The sequence below is a fragment of the Carcharodon carcharias genome, chromosome 25 (assembly GCF_017639515.1).
Source record: "Carcharodon carcharias isolate sCarCar2 chromosome 25, sCarCar2.pri, whole genome shotgun sequence".
NCBI classification, from domain to species: domain Eukaryota; kingdom Metazoa; phylum Chordata; class Chondrichthyes; order Lamniformes; family Lamnidae; genus Carcharodon; species Carcharodon carcharias.
In genome coordinates this window covers 34,812,666-34,831,983 of record NC_054491.1, presented here as the reverse complement: position 1 = coordinate 34,831,983, position 19,318 = coordinate 34,812,666, and the positions used below count along the sequence as shown (strand labels likewise).

The 19,318-nt window shown below is 42.3% G+C and overlaps 1 protein-coding gene across 3 annotated transcripts in view; it reads left to right on the top strand.

Annotated features, from left to right (window-relative positions):
• The first annotated feature begins 4,229 nt into the window (after nucleotides 1-4,229).
• The window catches only part of slc37a2 (solute carrier family 37 member 2), a 272,775-nt gene continuing 257,686 nt past the window's right edge, over nucleotides 4,230-19,318 (top strand). For all 3 annotated transcript variants that reach the window (XM_041174633.1, XM_041174632.1, XM_041174634.1), the window contains exon 1: nucleotides 4,230-4,709. In XM_041174633.1, coding sequence (XP_041030567.1) covers nucleotides 4,648-4,709 — 62 coding nt within the window. In that variant the 5' untranslated portion in view covers nucleotides 4,230-4,647. The remainder of the gene's footprint in view (nucleotides 4,710-19,318) is intronic.

Below are 19,318 nucleotides of genomic sequence, written 5' to 3'. Positions count from 1 at the left end.
CTCACCTGTATGGAGAATTATTTTCAATAAGATCGGAGCTAATGAAGTTAAGCTGTTGCATGGTCAGAAGATTGCTGCATCGATCCTGTATTTATATAGATTTTCTGTGTTTTAAAAAAGAAGTCTTCCTGCTTTAATAGAGACATTTGCAGTGAAACGATTGTGCAGAATTAGGAGACAATTTCAAAAATCAGTAGAGTGAGAACAAGGAGATGCAAAGTGGACAAAGCGATCATAGCATCATGGTGCAGGAGTCCATTCAAGTGAGGGGAGTGAAAAGGAATGGGGTAATGATAGCGATAAAGGACAGTACAGACAGTGGAATAGATACTGTTCTCTGCAGCTAATATCAGGAGTTCTGAAAGTTGCTTGATTAGTGCCAGAGTTTGGGAAATCTCAGGACTGGAGCCAGTTGTCGTGGTAATGTCGGAACCAACACCTTAGGTAAAATAATTAAGATTCTTCACAGGCAGTTGGAGAAACAGGGTTCTAAATTCATAAACAGCTTCAAGGATAATTTCTGGAATTCTACCTAAGCTATCTGCAAATTGGCATAGGGTCAAGCATGGCTCTCGGACTGGTGTGGGAAGAAAGACTTTCAGTTTATAGGGTACTGGCACCAAGACTGAAGCAGTTCCACTGGGATGGGATTCACTTAAACCAGGCAGAAATCAATATCTAACTAGAGCTGTGGACGGTGGGGCTTTAAACCAAGTGATGGGGGTGGTGGTCAGTTGCAGGGAGATTTAGAAAGCTAAAGTGAAAAGTCACTGTGACAGAGCAATGTAGTGATTTGGGTAAAGACAAGCAGAGTGGGACAAGACTCAGAGAAGTTAATGCTAATAGTGTAATAGTGCATAATAGAATAAGATCCATGCAGACAATACAGGTAGTAGTTAAAATAAATAACATTTAAAGGCTCTTTATCTATACTTGATCTATCTTATTACGAATGCTTTCTGCAGAAAGCGTCCATAATAAGATAGATCAACAAGTGTCACAAAAAGATCTAATCTAGTTTCGATCTAATCATTACCAATTTTGAGAAATAAATATTCCAATATACATAACATTTCAAAAAGACAGAATGGAAAATGAGGTGGGGTACCTTGACAGTGAAGGATTAACGAGCCTTTTTTTTAATGGGATGTGGGCATTGGTGGCAAAGCCAGCATTTGCTGACCATCCCTAATTGTCATTGACTGAGTGACTTGCCACATCATTGCAGAGGGCAGTTAAGAATCAATCACGTTTCTGTGGGTCTGGAGTCACATGTAGGCCAGACCAGGTAAGGACAGCAGATTTCCTTCCCTCAAGGACACTAGTGAACCAGATGGATTCTTACAATAATGGCTTTCAATTCCAGATTAATACTTAAATTCAAATTCCACCAGATGCCACTATTACGTGACATTTCAAATTTTCATTCTCCATTCCTTCATCCATTTCTGCAGTCTCCAGCGTAATATCCTCACTGACTTCTGTAACCCTCTGCAGTCCCTGCCTCCATCATTATTGATGGAAAAGCCTTCAGCTGCCTAAGTCTTACTCCCTGGAAAGTCCTTTAATATCTCTGCCTCTCCATCCATAAAACCTTCTAAGAGCCCATATATTTGACCAAGTTTTAAGTCGCTTCAACACATCCTTTCTAGGCTTATATCCAGGCCTTTGTCTATTAGTGAATAAATTGTAATTACTGGTCACACCATATTGAAAATGTAATGATGCTAAAAGCAACAAAATAACTAGACACTTGGAGTCCTGTTAGATTGTACAACACTCAATTAACCCTGTTCCTAACCCATTTACATTAGGCATTTCCCCCATGGATGGAGCCAATTATGTGTAGCTCTTTTAAAGCCAACCAAATTAACAAAATGAGGGATAAAATAATCACAGCCCCTAAGTTAGGTTATCTATAAAACCAAAGACAAAGTTTAAAGAAAACTTACAAACATCAAATCAAAACGTGATTAAGGTGGTCGATAAAGCACCCCAACCCCCACGGTGCCCACTGGGCATGGAAGGCCTCGATGGTGCCAGCAGACACCGCATGCACCATCTCCAGGGACACCCAGCCGTAAACGTAGCAGTGGAAGGGGGGCAAACGGTCAGGTGGGACGACCCCCTCAATCGCCCGCTGCCTGGACCTGTTAATGGCTAACTTGGCCAAGCCCAGGAGCAGGTTCATGAGGAGGTCCTCCTCCTTCCCGGCCCCCCCTCCGCACCAGGTGTTCGTAGATCAGGACCGTGGGACTGAAGTGCAAACAAAACAGTAATAAAAGGTTTTTTAAATAAATGAAAAGCGAATGCAGCCTACAACAATTAACATAGACATGGACTGAAAAAAGGGCAGATGTCTTGGGGGTCCATGAACCGACACATCCTATGCTTAAAAGGAACTGCTACATGCAACACCCTCCACCCTAGGTCCCTGATGGAAAGCAGGACACCTCCATAGAGGGCTCCCCAACGGGGACCTCTGCCGCCAGACGGCAACAAGACACGCCAGGGTGTGTCTGGGTGGCGAGCGAGGGAAAGGAAGTGAAGGGTGTGCAGCAGCAGCAGTCCGTACAGGAAACTCCTCTGTGCCTTGCTAAAGGACACAGAGGGCATTTCCTTAAGGTGGCTCATACTGCGGGGCACCGGCTCCCGAGGGAGGGTTCGGGGCTTGGGGTCAATGTGGAATTCCGTTCAAACAGGAACGCTCAGACGGAAGACCACTACGCCCCTGGGCCACCTCGAGACCCAGTATAACATCAGGGCTGAGCACGACCATCCTAAGGTCTTAAATGGCCAGACGCCCACAGATGCATGACGCGCCAATTCCTGCGGAAGCATCCAGCCCACTCCTCGCCACGCAGCACGTCCCCAATCCTGGTCACCCCAGCAGCCAGAGCTCTCCTCTCCGCCAGCCACTGAAAGGGACGGAGGGTCGGATTCCTGAGCAGCGGCTCTCTGACCATAGCCACTACTACTGACAGGGGAGAGCTGTGCCGCGAGGCAACCATGTTTCAGACTTTGATCAGGTCCTGGTAAAAGATGATCAACGCCTGCAAAGAGCCAAGAAGGCCCCTCAGGTCTATAAACAGGAGCTGCACGTCATTATGTGTAGAATCAAGAACAGATATTGGGGGAAAATCGAAACAAAGCTCTTAAAAAGCTTGTGGCATCCTTAACTTTGTTGAGTACAGGGGAAAGGAAATTTTGCCACATCTTTATAAATCAATCGTCAGGCCTCAGCAGGAGAACTGCTTTTTCATTCTGGGTGCACCACACTTTAGGAAGAATATCAATGCCTGGGGTGGGGGATGAAGTAAAGAAAATTTACAGGAATTGTTCAGTGATGAGAAGCTCCAGTTATATTGAATTTTGTAGTAATTATGTTTTTGTTTAGTGTTGTTTAAGAATAATACTGGTTAGGGGAGATTACATGATGTGTCATAACCAATAGAAGAGTAGCACAGGCTACCTCAGTGGTCAGTGTAGAGATAGATTTGGAGTTGAAAGCACACATGTAAACTTAATGTTTCTATCCAAGAAGTGTCTCCAGATCATCTCCATCTTTAATAGTAGCAACCGGGCCACCCTTACAACAAATTTACAGCTCAGTCTCTCCATGTTAGACTGGAAAAGTTGGGATTGTTCCCTGTGGAGTAGAGAGATAATTGAATTGTTCAAAATTATATGTAAATAGGGAAGAAACTGTTACACTAGCAAATGGGTCAATGAGCAGCGACACAGATTTAAGGTAATTGGCAGAAAGAACCAGAAGGGAGATGAGATTTTTCTTTACACAAGTTATGATCTGGAATGTCGGTCTGATTCAATAATAATTTCCAAAAGGGAATTGGGTCTGCACTGGCGAGCGGGGGGTGGTTGCAGGACTTTGGGGAAAGAGCAGGGAAATGGGACGAATTAGATAGCTCACTTACATGAACGGTGGACCGAGCTGCATGATTCTCTGAAGCAATTAAAATATGTGTCATTTATTAAATATGGAGTTCAGTTACTTGGAACTAAGGGAATTTTCCTCGGGAAAATGATTCAGGTGAGGTCATCAACTTTCACCGTCTCTCAGTGATAAAACAAAATCAAGCGACCAACCACAGCTTTAAGTCTAGAGTGATTTCGATGTGAGATTTTTTTTCGCTGCAGCTGAACTCCACCCTGTCTACATTTTGCACGCGTCAGTTTCATTGGCTTTTATTTCCTGTCGTCAGCTCCAGCCGGGTCACATGCTGCTGTGGGAGAGAAATCTCCAACCATGGCTGGGCTGTTTATGACTCGTCTTATCCATGGGTCTCTAATGGTAGTATTTATGTGATTGAAATCTAGCTCAGTCTTCAGCTGATCAGCCCCGGAAGTTTTTGCTCTGTAACATTTGTTACCTTGCCCTGTGGTTGGCTACATTATGCATTGTTTCCATGTAATTTGTTACATCACCGGGACTAGATGGATACCACAGCAGTTTTAAACCAGACCTCCGATTCCCGTCTTCAATGACAGAGCCTTCAAGACCATGCCTCTGACGCTGGGGTAATTGCTGAATCTGAAAAGTCGAAAGGCTAGGAATCGCTGCGGAGTCTGCCAGCTCGGTGCTGCTACCTCTTTTATTTCCGTTTTAAGCTCAACACTGAGTGAATCATGGCTCGGTCTACGATACCTCCAGGGATCCGCTGTATCCAGGCATTTTCCAGAGACAACTGGTAAGGAGCGTGTGGGTGATTGTACATTACAGGTGTCCTGGAAGTATGGGTCTGTGTTGCGCAGTAACCGAGCCGATACAAGCCCTTGATTAAAGGCAAGTCCGCCTCCGACACCTTTTTGTTAGAATATAAAGTGTCTTTGTGGGGAAGGACAAAGACAGTCATAGTCTTGCGGGTCTTATTTCTGCTGTGTCTGTCCCACTGCCTAGAGCTCCCTCTTTGTCTGGGATACAATTTCCTGCTTTTCAGCTGGGAGAATCCTTCAGTTACAGTTGGTTCGCACTCTGCAACTTAATATTGGTCCTTTTTACTGCTCACCTTGCTTTTCGTTGCTAGTTGCTGTGCTCCTTATCTTCTCTTTCCTCCATCCAGCCGTACGTTTTTCTGGTTCTCCCTTCCCACTGTTGCTGCTTAATAACTTTCCCAATGTTTTTTTCTTTCTGTCCCAATTTCCTGGCTATTGGATTCCAGGTCATTCACCTGCCACATCATGCAGTCTGCCTTAATTGCTTGTTTCTTCCTGAACTCCTAAGATAATCAAACACAACTAAACAATATCTATTGACACATGCACCTTATTTATTCTTTCATGGGATGTGGGTGTTGTTAGCAAGGCCAGCATTTGTTGCCCATCCCTAATTGCTTTGACTGACTGGCAGGCTAGGCCAATTCCCAGGACAGTTAAGGTGCCACAGCGCTGTGGGTCAGGAGTCACATGTAGGCCAGACCAGGTGAGGGTGACAGGTTTCTTTCCCTAAAGGACATTAGTGAACCAGAAGGGTTTTTACAGCAATTGAGTTTCATAATAACCATTACTGAGACTAGCTTTCAATTCCAGATTTATTAATTGAATTTAAATTCCCCCAACTGCTGTGTTGGGATTCAAACCCATGTCCCCAGAAGCATTAGCTTGGAACTCTGGGTTACTAGTCCAGTGACTATTATTCAGGCTCGATGGGCTGTCTTCCTGATTCAAACAGCACAAAAGGAGGCTGTCTAATCATCCAAATAACACAGGGAGAGTTTGAGCACCCTCTGGACTAACATTTCAGTTCAGTCCCATACTTGGCCATGTGTTTGTTCAGCTGCCACCACCAAGATTTGATTTTTGTAATCTATTGTTGAGATATGGGTATCACTGCAGGCACTAAGGACTGAAGTTGCGACCTTCCTGATCTGTATCATTGTTCAAACGTTTAACTAAACAGATGCTGCCAGGTTAGCCAGCATTATGGAGCCAAAGATGCTTGCAGCACAGGAGATGAGCATTTAGCCCATTGTGAGCCAGCTCTTTGCCAGAGGATCCATTACAAAACCCATAACCTTCATGTGTGCCGCCACCTTCAAATATTTCACCATTTTCCCTTGATGCAATGGTCTCTGTCAACAATTCTCTTTTGATAAGTAATGTCACGCTCCAACAACACTCTGGAGGAATATATTCTGACCTCATTCTCTCACTTGGTGGCAATTTAAAATACATTAGGGAGTTTGACTAGAGAGTTAACCAGGGGAAATAATTCTATATTCAACCCATTACCCTCCACTTCAAAACCCATATATTTTTAAAAACCTATTAAATCTCATCTTAATCTTCTTTACTTTGGCAGAAATAGTTTCTGTTTGCCATCCTTTGTTTATTGGTTTACCTGACCAAAAAATCCAATGATGTGATATTGCAGCTGGACTATGGTAGGTATTTAAGAATTTAGTGGCACCGCTTGATTTCAGTGCTTGTTAGTTCATGTATTAATGGTGTAAGTATGACAAAGGTTCTCAGTAGAAAGTTAGTGGTATATGATGTGCAGCTGTGTCTAGTGTTCGTAAAGGCACACTGGCTTTGCTGTTCAAGAGTACATTTACACTATAGGTTTCACATCATGGGGAAGCTATTTTAGCTTTCATCAACACAGTTTGTGTAGTATCAGCCTGTTGTCAAAAGCTAAAACTAACTCTGCAGAGTACAACTCCCTCTAATGGGGCATCTCATTCTGCTTTACTAGTTTGGACTATAAAGCCAGGTTCTGGTGTCAGTGGGAAGCAAAGCCATTTGATACCAGTACTGTAGTTGTGATTTTAAATGCAGCTTAAGATGTGCTCTGTTAATTGTTGCAAGTTGAAATATGTATCAGCTAAAATGCATAGCCAGTATGCAAAAGAAGGAACTGCTGACATTACATGTTGCTATTCCACCCTGCCTGCACCCCCCAAAAATTCCCCTTTTCAGTCAGCCGCAGTGAGTGAAATTAGTTCGACATCAGTCAGACATAATGAAAAGTCTGCAACACAATAAAAATACAGACTTGTCACGAACAGCAGTCAGCCACTAACTCTCATCTTGTGGAATGAAAGATGAGGTTTGTACAGGAATAATAACCTGAATCTCACTTACTGAAATTGCACCAAGTGGCCAGTTTAGTATCGACTGACCATATGACCCAGAGAGGGTTAGATGTTGGTGTAAAAGCTGGAAGAGTGAGCTACCCTTGCTCCCCCTGAACCAACAGATTCTGATCTGCACTATGCTGCTTCACTGTAGGAATAAATGCTAATCATTTTTCTATGTTAACGAACTTCCCAAATTTTAGCTGGTGACTTTTTCCAGATGTTGATCTCTTACCTGGTTTTGCGCCCTTGTGTTTTTTAAACACGTGACCAGGAAACTTCAAAATATTTCCATAGAAACTGGAGTGAGCTGGGTTTGTGAGGATGGGGGCTATGGAGGAAATGGAGATTTGAAAATGGGGATTCAATGATGCATTCACTTTGCAAAGTTGCAATATGAGGACTGGCCTTTACTTGGGGTTCGGGGTGTAAGAGTTTGCTGCTGCTACTGCCTTAGGAACAAGATGTGGCTCAGTGGTAGGACACATGGCTCCTGAGTCAGAAGGTTGTGGGTTCAAGTCCAATTCCAGAGACTTAAGCATGCCAATCTAGGCTAATGTGCAGTCTTGAGGGAGTGCTGCATGGTCAGAGTTGCACAAGTTGGGAGTATCACTGAAGTGGGATGGAGTGAAGATCTGCGATACCACTAATCAGCAATTCTAGGGAAAAGATATGAGGGCTGTTCAATGAGTAGCAGTTAATTAGGGAGAAAAATCTCGACATCCATGCAGTAGGGAAGATCTGGTATGGATGTACTGGGGAGAGGGTAGAGGATGTACTGTTGGAGGGCGGGGCAGAGGGGACAGTGAAGAAGGGGAAAGACTAGAGGCTGTAAATTTGGCAATTCCTCCTCTTCCTCCATCTAGCACCCCACCCTCCCCCAATAACCCAACCAAAGTTTTAGAAGTGTTTTCTCCAGGACTAAGCGTGAAAGCTTGATTTAAGTGATTAATATGTCAGTCCCCAAAGGTGAAACTATTGAGATTAAAAGTGCAGCATGTTCATGCTAATGTTGACTTTCAGATATGCCCACAACTATTTGAAACTTCTTGGGCTTTCTTATCCAGGCCACGTGATGTACCGCTGTTATACCTTCTGACAAACTCCATTTGCAGGCTTATCCTGCAGTAAACATTCCCCTGCTGTACTTTAATATTGAACCCTTGCAACTGCTTCAAAGGTTACCCTTGGATTTTGGTTTCAATAATAAAAGGACAATTTGTTATCCTTCTATTTTTGGTTTTTATTCTGTTACATAGCAAAATGTGCCTGTTTTTCTTAAGTGGCCCTGCCCTTTAAATCATACTCTTGCTTTCTTATATTTTTTGTTCTGAAGGTAAGGCTATCACTGTGGAGTGATGGGCAGGTGAGATGGAGTATAAAACTCAGTTTAAAATTTCTTAAAAATTAAATACTCTTGAAATACTATTGCTTTACTATAGGAAAAACGTGACAGCTGATTTGTGCACATCAAATTCTCTCTTGAGTAGCAATGAGATAAACCACCAGATAGTCTTTTTGCAATGTTGACTGAGGGATAAATGTTGGTTGGCCAAGTTGATTGAAGGCTAAATGTTGGCCAGGACACTGGGGGGGAGTGCCCAGCACTTCAGAAAAATGCCATGGCTCTTTTGTATCCGTTTGAGATGGCAGATTGGGGTTTCAGTTTAGCACCTCATCTGAAAGACTGCACCAGGCTCAGGTCTGTTGAGGGGGACTTGAACTGATCACGCTCAGCCTCTGACCTGCATAAGATTGCTGCCATTGAGGCAAGACTGATTTTCCCAGTGCTGTCTGTATCTCGGCCACAGAAGAAATCTCTCCTTTCAATCCTATTGTTCCAGTTTGAATTTTTCCATTCACAGCTCTCCTACTTTCTGCAGCTTCTGTGCAGTCATCCTGGAGTTCTTTCATTTCGACATCACTACCTTAGAGTAGTTTCAGATCTTATTTCATCGAATCAGGGTGGAGCTGAGCTGTATCCTGCTGCAAATTGGAAAATCCTGTGGTTTTTAGACAATGGCTACAGGATAAATTAGTTTTTAACAATTTACTTTTTTGATAAAGAGTTTTGTGTGTTGGACCAGTTACTACATATAAAGCTGTCCTGGCTATACCTATACTCTCCGTTTGGAGGGGCGGGGGGGAAATTGGACACGTGATGAAATTTTGATATACAAATCAGTGACATTTGAATTACTAAATACTTTGACCTTGGATATTTTACTTATGAACCCATGTGAGGAATAGTTTCTTGGCCTGTGACAAGCAAATGATCCATCAAATGGCAGGTGAATTGCTCAAGGGTCAAAAATTTAATTGCCTAACTTTTGGGAAGTAAGTAGCTTCAATTTTATTGTCAATTATGACTCAACAAAGATTCTCACCCTTGTGTTCAAATGCATCCACAGCTTCATGCTGCCTATCCCTGCAACCTCATCCAGCCCTATTACAAATATTATGTAATATTAAGAGGCCATATTGGTTATAGCCCAAATGTTGGGTCTTTGGGTTTGTTGGTTTTTGGACTGACATGATGTTCATTTACAAAACAACGAAGCAGTATGGCCTCTGACGTGTGGTCTGACTAGCAGTGCTTGTGGCCAAAACAAACACAATACTGGCAGAAGCTCCCTGTTTACTTGGCATCTGGTTATAATATAACAACCGGCTAGATTCAGTCCAGAATTATTAATTTCAGAGCACATCTGATCATGCCAAGTGTGACATCATTTGCAGTATAGAGCAGTGTTTGTGGAGAAAAGAACAAAATTTCTTTTGGAAAGAATGGGTGGAACAGCCAATTGTCCATGGGGTGTGTTTGGTTGTGAGGTGGGTGTGGTGGTGGAAACTAATGAAACCCCCAAATTCATGGCACCGAAAGCAGTTTGCTGAGATATGAACTTGGCCATAAGTGGGCAAGGTGTACTCTTACATGAAAACTTTACATTGCTGATTAGGAGCTACAGGATTTACTAACTTAATTGCTTACAGAAATATAATTAGAATTTTAAGCCATTCAGCCTATTGTGCCTATGAAAGAGCTATCAAGTTGGCCCATCTCCCTTACTCTTTTCCCATAGCCATACAAATGTTTCCTTTTCAAGTATTTATCCAATTCCCTTGGAAGTTGCGATCGAATCTGCTTCTACCACCCTTTCGAGCAGTGCATTTCAGACCTCATTACTTAAAGAAGCTCCCATTCTCCACTCTGGTTCTTTTTACTGTTTTATCATTAAATGTGTTTCCTTTACCATTTGCCCAGCTCGACTATGATGCCCGACAATTGCCTGTCTGACACTTGTGATCCAGGCTAAAATGATTTCTGATTTAGAAACCTTGCAATGAAGCTGCTCCAGTGTGTTTTTGTAACAGTGTGAGCAGCTAACCTTATCGGGTGTTTATCAACTTCTGTGTTGGAAGTTTTTAAAAACTAGAGTTGCATCATTGACCTTTTAGCATGTGGTGTTTGTTACATTGCACACTAGCGATTTACGTTTGCCTCAAATTGGCCTCCTCACAGTTTAATTTTGCTGAAAACAAACCCTGTGGTTGTGTGAAAAGAGTTAATATTTTGTGATATTTTCTTTTTAAACTTTGTTAGCATGTAACTAAAGGCCAGCATGGCACTAATTAGCCTAAAGGAAGACTGAGAATCAATCGTACTCTCCTTATCCTGCCTTCATCCCGAATAGTGGATAATAAATGGAATATAATCCCAGCCAAAGCAGCGAGCGCTATATCAATTCAGCTGCTCTTGTTAACATAAACTAAAGGCAGATAATAGATGATTGTGACTGACGGCCATTGGGTTGAGTATAGACAGGTGATTAACCATGGGCATCATCGGGGCAAAGTATCACTTGCACCACTCCCCACCCCTTCTTTATTGACTCTCTAAAGTAATCAGTACATGAGCCAGCTTGCACCTGAACATGACTTCTTGCTATGAAGACTTTCTAAAGTGAATGTCTTAAGGTTGACAGAGGTGGATATAGTGAGAATTTGCATAACTCCTTTTCTTTTAGTGATTGCAAGGGTATTTTTTAGAACTTCTCTATGTTGTCTTTACAAATCAAAAGAATTTGGAGGTGAGTTGCGCAATATTTCCATCACTTCAAAATGTAATTTTGTGATCCATAGATAAAAATATGGCAGTCATACCCCAGATTGCACTCCCAGATCTAAAGGAACCAGCAGAACGGACCTGACACAATTCCCAAACAATGGGTTGTAACCCCCGCTGTTAGCTTCCTCCACCCCTGTGACTGTACCCCATGCTGAGGCCCGGGAGGCAACAGCTGGCCTGCCCATTGCCCTACTCATCTATCAGTCTGTCTCTGAGGTGCGGCAGAGGGGAGTGGACCTGGTGGTTGGGCAGGGGAGGCTGAATAAGAAGCTACTGGTCCCACCTTTGCATCAAATTCGGACAACAGTTCTAGAGCTGCTTCAGGTGACAGGCCAAGATCAATGGCCGTCATTTTTACAGGGACTACGTGCAGCAGGGTGAATGTACAGCAATCATGGGTCCAGGAATTGGGGGTGCGGGGCTGGGGAGGGAGGGCTTTTACTGGGTCTTCCATCACCAGGGAATATGGTGAGCTTGACTGAATCCTACATAAGTACATGAAACAAAATTTTTACAGAATGCTTTACAACACATTTTCATATTTATATGATATAAAGAACAAACCAGGGAGCTGTTCTAGGCCTGGTAATGTGCAAAGTAGAACTGAGACCAGAAACAGATCAGCCATGATTTGATTGAATAACAGAACCGGCTCAAAGGACTGACTGGCCTACTCCTATGTCCCTATATGTTGATCAATAAGATGCAAACGTTAATAATTATGTATTGAATATTGCTAAAAAAAGATAAGCTGTCAAAGCTTTTCATATTGCACTCATCAGGACAGCTTTGAAGAATATCGATGGTAAAGGGAACAACAATTTATATTGCATGAGAAGAAAGTATGGATTGGTTAGCAAGTGGACTCTTTGCTGCTTTGCTATTTTGGTTTATTTTGGCATCTAGGGCTGCATTAGTTTTCAAGTGTTAAAATGGGATCACATTAGAAAATGCTTTTGGAAGCACTGCCCTAACATCTCAGACAGCAATTTTGTCACCATTGAACTCAACTGTAACGTTGGGCTTTTCTGCAAAAGATTAAATTGTGTGGTTTAGTCATGTGCGCATGATAGCATATTGTATTTTAACAGGTTACAGCAGTGTCAGTTGACAGGAAGGGGTGATTGTAACATTATAGACTGACGAAGAGCCAGCTTACTGGCAAGTAATGCATATGATTGTCTCTTGTCAGGCAGTGTGAGTTCACCGAAATAGCCTAGTGTCTGTTAAAGTTAGCACAATTATAATCTCCATTTCAAAAATAAAACCCATTCTAAAGATTACTAAATGGAAGTGAATGCTCAGTAAAACTCAGCCTGTTCTTTGCTGCTGGTCAGGCACATTTGTATGTTGATTTGTAGGGGTGGGGGGTGCAGTGGAAAACGGAGCCACATCCAAGACCGGAAAACTATGATCCCGATAATGGATATTCCCAAAGGATACTGGAAATAATTGGATGTGCAGCTTAACATGCATGAATATGCTTCCCTTTATCAGAAAGCAAATTTTCTTCAGCTTCTGAATTAAGGGGATATTTTCACATTCATTCACTATGGTATGTGTTCTTGGAGTTTGGAAAATATTTAGATGGGCAAAGAAACCTGCGGTCTGTCCGCAAGAATGACCCAAACCTCCCTGTCACTTGCCATTTTAACACTCCACCCTGCTCTCCTGCCCACATGTCTGTCCTTGGCCTGCTGCATTGTTCCAGTGAAGCTCAACGCAAACTGGAGGAACAACACCTCATCTTCCAACTAGGCACTTTACAGCCTTCCAGACTGAATATTGAATTCAACAACTTTAGGTCTTGAGCTCCCTTCTCCATCCCCACCCCCTTTCTGTTTCTTCCCCCTTCCTTTTGTTTTTTTCCAATAATTTATATAGATTTTTCTTTTCCCACCTATTTCCATTATTTTTAAATCTTTTATGCCCCCCCACCCCCACTAGAGCTGTACCTTGAGTGCCCTACCATCCATTCTTAATTAGCACATTCGTTTAGATAATATCACCAACTTTAACACCTCTATGTTCTTTTGTTCTTTTGTCTGTGACATCTTTTGATGATCTGCTCCTATCACTGCTTGCTTGTCCCTACAACAACACCCCCCACCCCTCCACTTCTCTCCGCCAACCCCCTCCTGCCCCGCCCCCCCACCTTAAACCAGCTAATATTTCACCCCTCTCCTTGTAAAGAAAAATCAGTTCTGTTGAAGGGTCATGAGGACTCGAAACGTCAACTCTTTTCTTCTCCGCCGATGCTGCCAGACCTGCTGAGTTTTTCCAGGTAATTCTGTTTTTGTAAAGAAACCATCTCATTTGGGAGAATTTGTAGGACAATCTCATTAGTTTTATCTTTTTGTGTTCTCTCTTCTCTCGTGCTACTGGGAAAGTTCAATCAATCTTTAATGTGAATGCTTATCACTTTGCCTCTGATTTTCTTGTTTTAAAGTATTGCACTTTTGTATATCTGAAAGTCATGTTTTAAAAGAATTTGGTAGATGCAGTATAATTTAGTACAATCTGAACTTATCAACGTTGGCAAGAAGAATAGAAAAGCAGTGTATTATTGGAGAGAGACTACAGATCTGTGGTAGAGGGATTTGGGTGTCTTGGTACGTGAATCACAATTAGTATGTAGGTTGGACCTATACCAGCTGAAGTTTAGAAGAGTGAGAGGTGATCTTATTGAAACAGAAGGTCCTTTTAGAATGGGTTTTATTTTTGAAATGGAGATTATAATTGTGCTAGCTTTAACAGACACTAGGCTATTTCGGTGAAATCTGCCTGACAAGAGACAATCATATGCATTACTTGCCAGTAAGCTGGCTCTTCGTCAGTCTATAATGTTACAATCACCCCTTCCTGTCAACTGACACTGCTGTAACCTGTTAAAATACAATATGCTATCATGCGTACATGACTAAACCACACAATTTAATCTTTTGCAGAAAAGCCCAACGTTACAGTTGAGTTCAATGGTGACAAAATTGCTGTCTGATATGTTAGGGCAGTGTTTCCAAAAGCATTTTCTAATGTGATCCCATTTTAACACTTGAAAACTAATGCGATCTTAGATGCCAAAATAAACCAAAACAGCAAAGCAGGGGACTTGACAGAGTGGATGCTGAGATGTTTTTCCATCTGTGGGTATGCTCAGGACCAGGGGACACAGTTTTAAAAATTAGGGGTCTCACTTTTGAGATGGAGATGAGAATGTTTTTTGTCTCTGGAGGGTCGTTAACTTTTCTCCCCAGAGTGCAATGAAGGCTGGGTCATTGAATGTATTGAAGGATGATTTTTGATTGGCAAGAGAGTTGAGAGTTATGGGGGCAGACAGGACAGTTGAATTGAGGCCACAATCAGATCAGCCATAATCTTGAATGGTGGAACAGGGTTTAAGGGGCTGAATGGTCGTCTACTCTAATTCTTGCTATCTTGTTTGTTCTTCTGTTCTTGAGTGGTATATGTGGCAGGGGGTAAGAAGAGGAGGATGGTATAAAAGTGCTAAACCTTCATGGCTGCAGAGCTAGTACATCATGTAGAAATATAATACTGAATAAGATCAGCATATTATGAGGCTTTGTATTAAGTGAAGTCCATGACTCTTATGTTTAACAGGACTATAAGACAAAGCCAGTTTTGATTGTGGCAGAGGTCTCAGTAAAGTTGATAAACAACACAACTGCACCCCTACCGCCCCACAGACTAATCCTACCCTTTACATCCCACAAACCCTCTCCCATTGCATTTTGTTTTTCCAACAGATTGCCTAATTCCTTTTTTAAAACTGACTTTATAGATGCTGCTTCAATTGGTTTGTAGCCAAGGATTCCATATCCTTGATGCAAAGACTATATATAAAGTATTTATTTTTGCTGAGCTGCCCTTAATTCTTTAATGCCACTATCTTTGCTATATTAAATTTTGGCCTTCTTTATCATCTCCGGATTAATGGAAACCCATCTTACTATTTACCCATCAGTCTAAACATAAATTCAGCTTGAGTTCTAAAGAAAAATAGTCTAAGTTTTAATTTTCTGGGGTCAGGGAGCAGATTTATTGACGTTCAAAAGTTGGAAGCCAGTTGGGACACGGGCTTCTCGGAATCTAAAACCTAATTTAAACTTTACACTGAAGGCTGTCGATGATGGGTGGGGGAAGAAAACATGGTCTCATTTCCCATGGCTTCAGTCCATAGACTAAACAAGCCTTAACCTATCACAGCATTGTAGATTCACTAAAATATGGGCCTATAGTTCTGCTATGGGAATAAGGGAGGGAATGGTGTAATATAAACATTGGGGGGTCCTTGTGTATAGATGTCAGTGAACAACAGCTTGCGTTTACATAGGGTCTTTAATGTAATCAACATGTTACATATCTTCAATCTTGTACTGTTTGATGTAGGATCTGGGTACATAAGGGGCAAGAGTGAAATTGCAAGAAAGGCATAGACCTGAGAACTCTTTTTAAGCATGATACCTTCAAGCTTCTTTGCATGTTCGATACCAAAGCTTAGAGACAGACAGACAGTTTGGGTTGAAAATCGTGGAATAGCTTAAATTCCTGCCTCTGGGAAGTCCTGGTCAGTATTTGAGTCTGCCATCTTTAAATGCTGATCTTTTGACCAAAGGTTTTCTTGTGATATATACTAGCCTGGGTTTTTTTTTGTAGCTAGTTACAGATTCCTATTCGCATGAAATCCTGCAAGTACTATGCCATTCAGTATGTTTTTAAAAATTTACCAACAAAGTATCTGCGTCACATGAATTTATTCCTTTCAGTGAGAAAAGCGTCTGGTCCCACACAGGCTCTGTTTATCCTTGTCGGTGACTTGTTTGGCTATTCAAGGTGGGGTGTGCTTCTGTGCCAACTAAAATAGTCAGTGATGCTTGTGGGCCCTTGTGATACTTGGACAAGCAGAGTTATTCTGATACAACTTTTAAACTTTAAGTTGCTATTCGGGTATGATTTGTGCTGAATTAACAATTTTAAAATGAAGCAATAAAATTTGTTAATCTGTCACCCTCCTATAGTTGAAAGAAATGTTTGTGATTACATAGTGCCCAAAGTGCTTCACAGGTACTGAAGTACTTTCTGAAGTATAGTCCCTCTTGTAGCATAGGAAACATAACAACCAATTGATGCACAGCAAGCTTTCACAAACAGCAGTGAAATACCAACCCGATAGTCTGAATAAGGGTGTGGACTTCACTTCAGGCAGAAACTGTCAACATTCAAGATTAGAAATAAGTGGATGAGGGGTTCTGGGGATAGAAGCGATTTGAACCACCTGCTCGAGCATAGAGTAAACACAAATACGTTAGTTCGAATAGTCTCTTTCCACTTATTTTTATGCATTGACTGAAGGATAAATGTTGGAGAGGTTAATGGAAAGCGCTCATGCATCTTGTGTCCTACTGAGAGAAGGCAGAGGGAACCTCTTGTTTAATACCCCATCCAAAAGATGGCACCTCAGACAGTGCAGTACTCCCTCAGTGCAGCATTAGTATTGTTTTCATATTGTAGCCTGGATTATCATATCTCTGGAGTGAGCCTCAAATCCACAAAATTCTGGCTCGACTGAGGTGAGAGTGCTACCGTGAGGATAAATTACCTCCATCATATTTTTTCCCTTTTCCTTTTCTTGTGGAAGTGTGGCACTTGGCCTGGAAGTAGAATTCCCCAACATTGATGTCTCTGGTCTTTTGTCCCTCTTGTGGGTACTGATAATTGGTTTCCTCCCAGCTGCCATTCATGTGAAATCTGTAACTAAATTAAATCCGGAGTCAAGCGCAGATCCTATATTTCGGTGCCCATCCTGTGCTCACCCTATTCAATTTTTTTTAATGGGGGAGATGGTGATGGTGGTGGGCTGTGTATGAGTTGTGATGTGGTTAATGTAACCACAATTTGGATTTGATTAACCACTGAACTCCAGATACAATCAGAATTATTTCCTATTTACCCAGCAAGGCACTACTATCTGGTTCCCCTTCTCTCTCTCTCTCGCGCGCGCTCTCTCTTTTGTCCAATACAATCTTGCTCACTTCAGGGAGAAGGTTATTGACTTGAATTCAAAGCGTTTTTAATTCAACTTTTTCTTGAATTCATTCATGGGATGTGGGCTTCGCTGGCTGGGCCAGCGTTTATTGCCCATCCCTAATTGCTCTTGAGAAGGTGGTGGTGAGCTGCCTTCTTGAACTGCTGAAGTCCGTGTGGTGTAGGTACAACCACTGTGCTGTTAGAGAGGAAGTTCCAGGATTTTGACCCAGTGATAGTGAAAGAACAGTGATATATTTCCACTTCTGGATGGTGTGTGACTTGGAGGGGAACTTCCAGGTGGCATTGCTCCCATGTGTCTGCTACCCTTGTCCTTCTCGAAGGTAATAGTTGTGGTTTGGAAGGTGCTGTCTAAGAAGCTTTGGTGAGTTGCTGCAGTGCAGCTTGTAGATAGTACACAATGCTGCCACTGTGCGTCAGTGGTGGAGGAAGGGAATGTGTGTGGATGGGATATTAATCTAGTGGGCTGCTTTGACCTGGATAGTGAGCTTCTTGAGTGTTGTCGGAGCTGCACTCATCCAGTCAAGTGGAGAGTATTCCATCGCACTCCTGACCTTGTGTGTTAGTAGATTGTGAACAGGCTTTGGGGAATCAGGAGGTGGGTTACTCGCTGCAGGATTCCTAGCCTCTAACCTGCTCTTGTAGCCACAGTATTTATATTGCTAGTCTAATTCAGTTTCTGGTCAATGGTAACCACAGGATATTGATAGTGGGGGATTTAGTGATGGTGGTGACACTGAGCATCAAGGGGCAATGGTTAGATTCTCACTTGTTGGAGATGGTCATGGCCTGGCAATGTTGGTACAAATGTTACTTGCCACTCATCAGCCTAAGCCTGGATATTGTGCAGGTCTTGCTGCAGATGGGCATGGAATCAGGTTTTTAAAAAAACAGGTGGTGTATGTTCAGAGTCTCCTAGGATTGGGGTAAGGGGTGGGTCTAGGGGGCTGCAGGAGCTGTGCCCCCTGCCCAATCCCTTTAATTTCCTTGTAAAACTTAACCTAAGAAGCATTTATAAATTTCTATAATTGGTGGACTGTTATCCAACAGCTTTTTGAGGGACATAATTCAAGATAACCTCTCTTTATTGAGAGCAAGGTGCAAGAGGTTGGCACCTGCCAAGCCATTTCCCACATGAGCTCCTGATGCCAATCCTGATGCCATCACAGGAAGACTGAAGGGAATGGGTAGTAGCATCATTCTATAAAACAAGTTGTATGTTTGTAAGCTGTATATGGCCTCTAGAACCACATTATGACTGAGGGTATAAATTAAAGTTATTTTGGTCTCTGCTCACCATTTCAGGTCCTGATAATGAACCTTTTTTATTTGGGCACTGTGTAACCTGGACTGGTGCTCTTTAAGTAAACTCTGTAGTATTACATATGACAAATCACATTTTGTCTCTTTATTTTGATTAATTGTTCTCAGTTTTTAAGACCTGAGCTTATAAGGAGCAAGGATAATGCTAGGCCTTTGGTGAAGCTGGTCTGTAGGGAATTTTATTCTAATCAACTTGCATCCAGTTAAATTTTAGCCTTTTTCCTGTGGCCTGGCTTTTTTTGGTATTTGGGAAACTTCTCCAGGGTTATCATGACACGACTGCAGGGAGGTGGACAGTAACAGTTCTGCAGTTAGTCCAATTCAGGTTCCTGAAGGGCTCATGGTGGTGGGGGTTGGGGGTAAGGGGGAAGGGTTGGGGGGGAAGGGTGGGGGGAAGGAATCCTTCCTGCCCCTGCCCCACCAGATATCCTAGCTTTCAATATGTTATGTCATGGCTGTTGACACTGTCAATTGCTGGTCAATGAAATGTTTCACCCAAGTATGTTTCAAATGTATGTTTGTAAATTTGGGGCAGTGGTTGAAGTATTCTTTAGAGCTTTTTGTGAAAAAATTCCTGTTTGCTCTTTCATGAAGGGGTGTATATGTGGGGGAGGGGAGAGGTGTGTGATTGTTTAAGTAAGCTACAAAAGCGATACAGAAGGATGGTTTTTTGGTTTACAATCTTCTGTTCTGATGGTGTAGGAGTTGA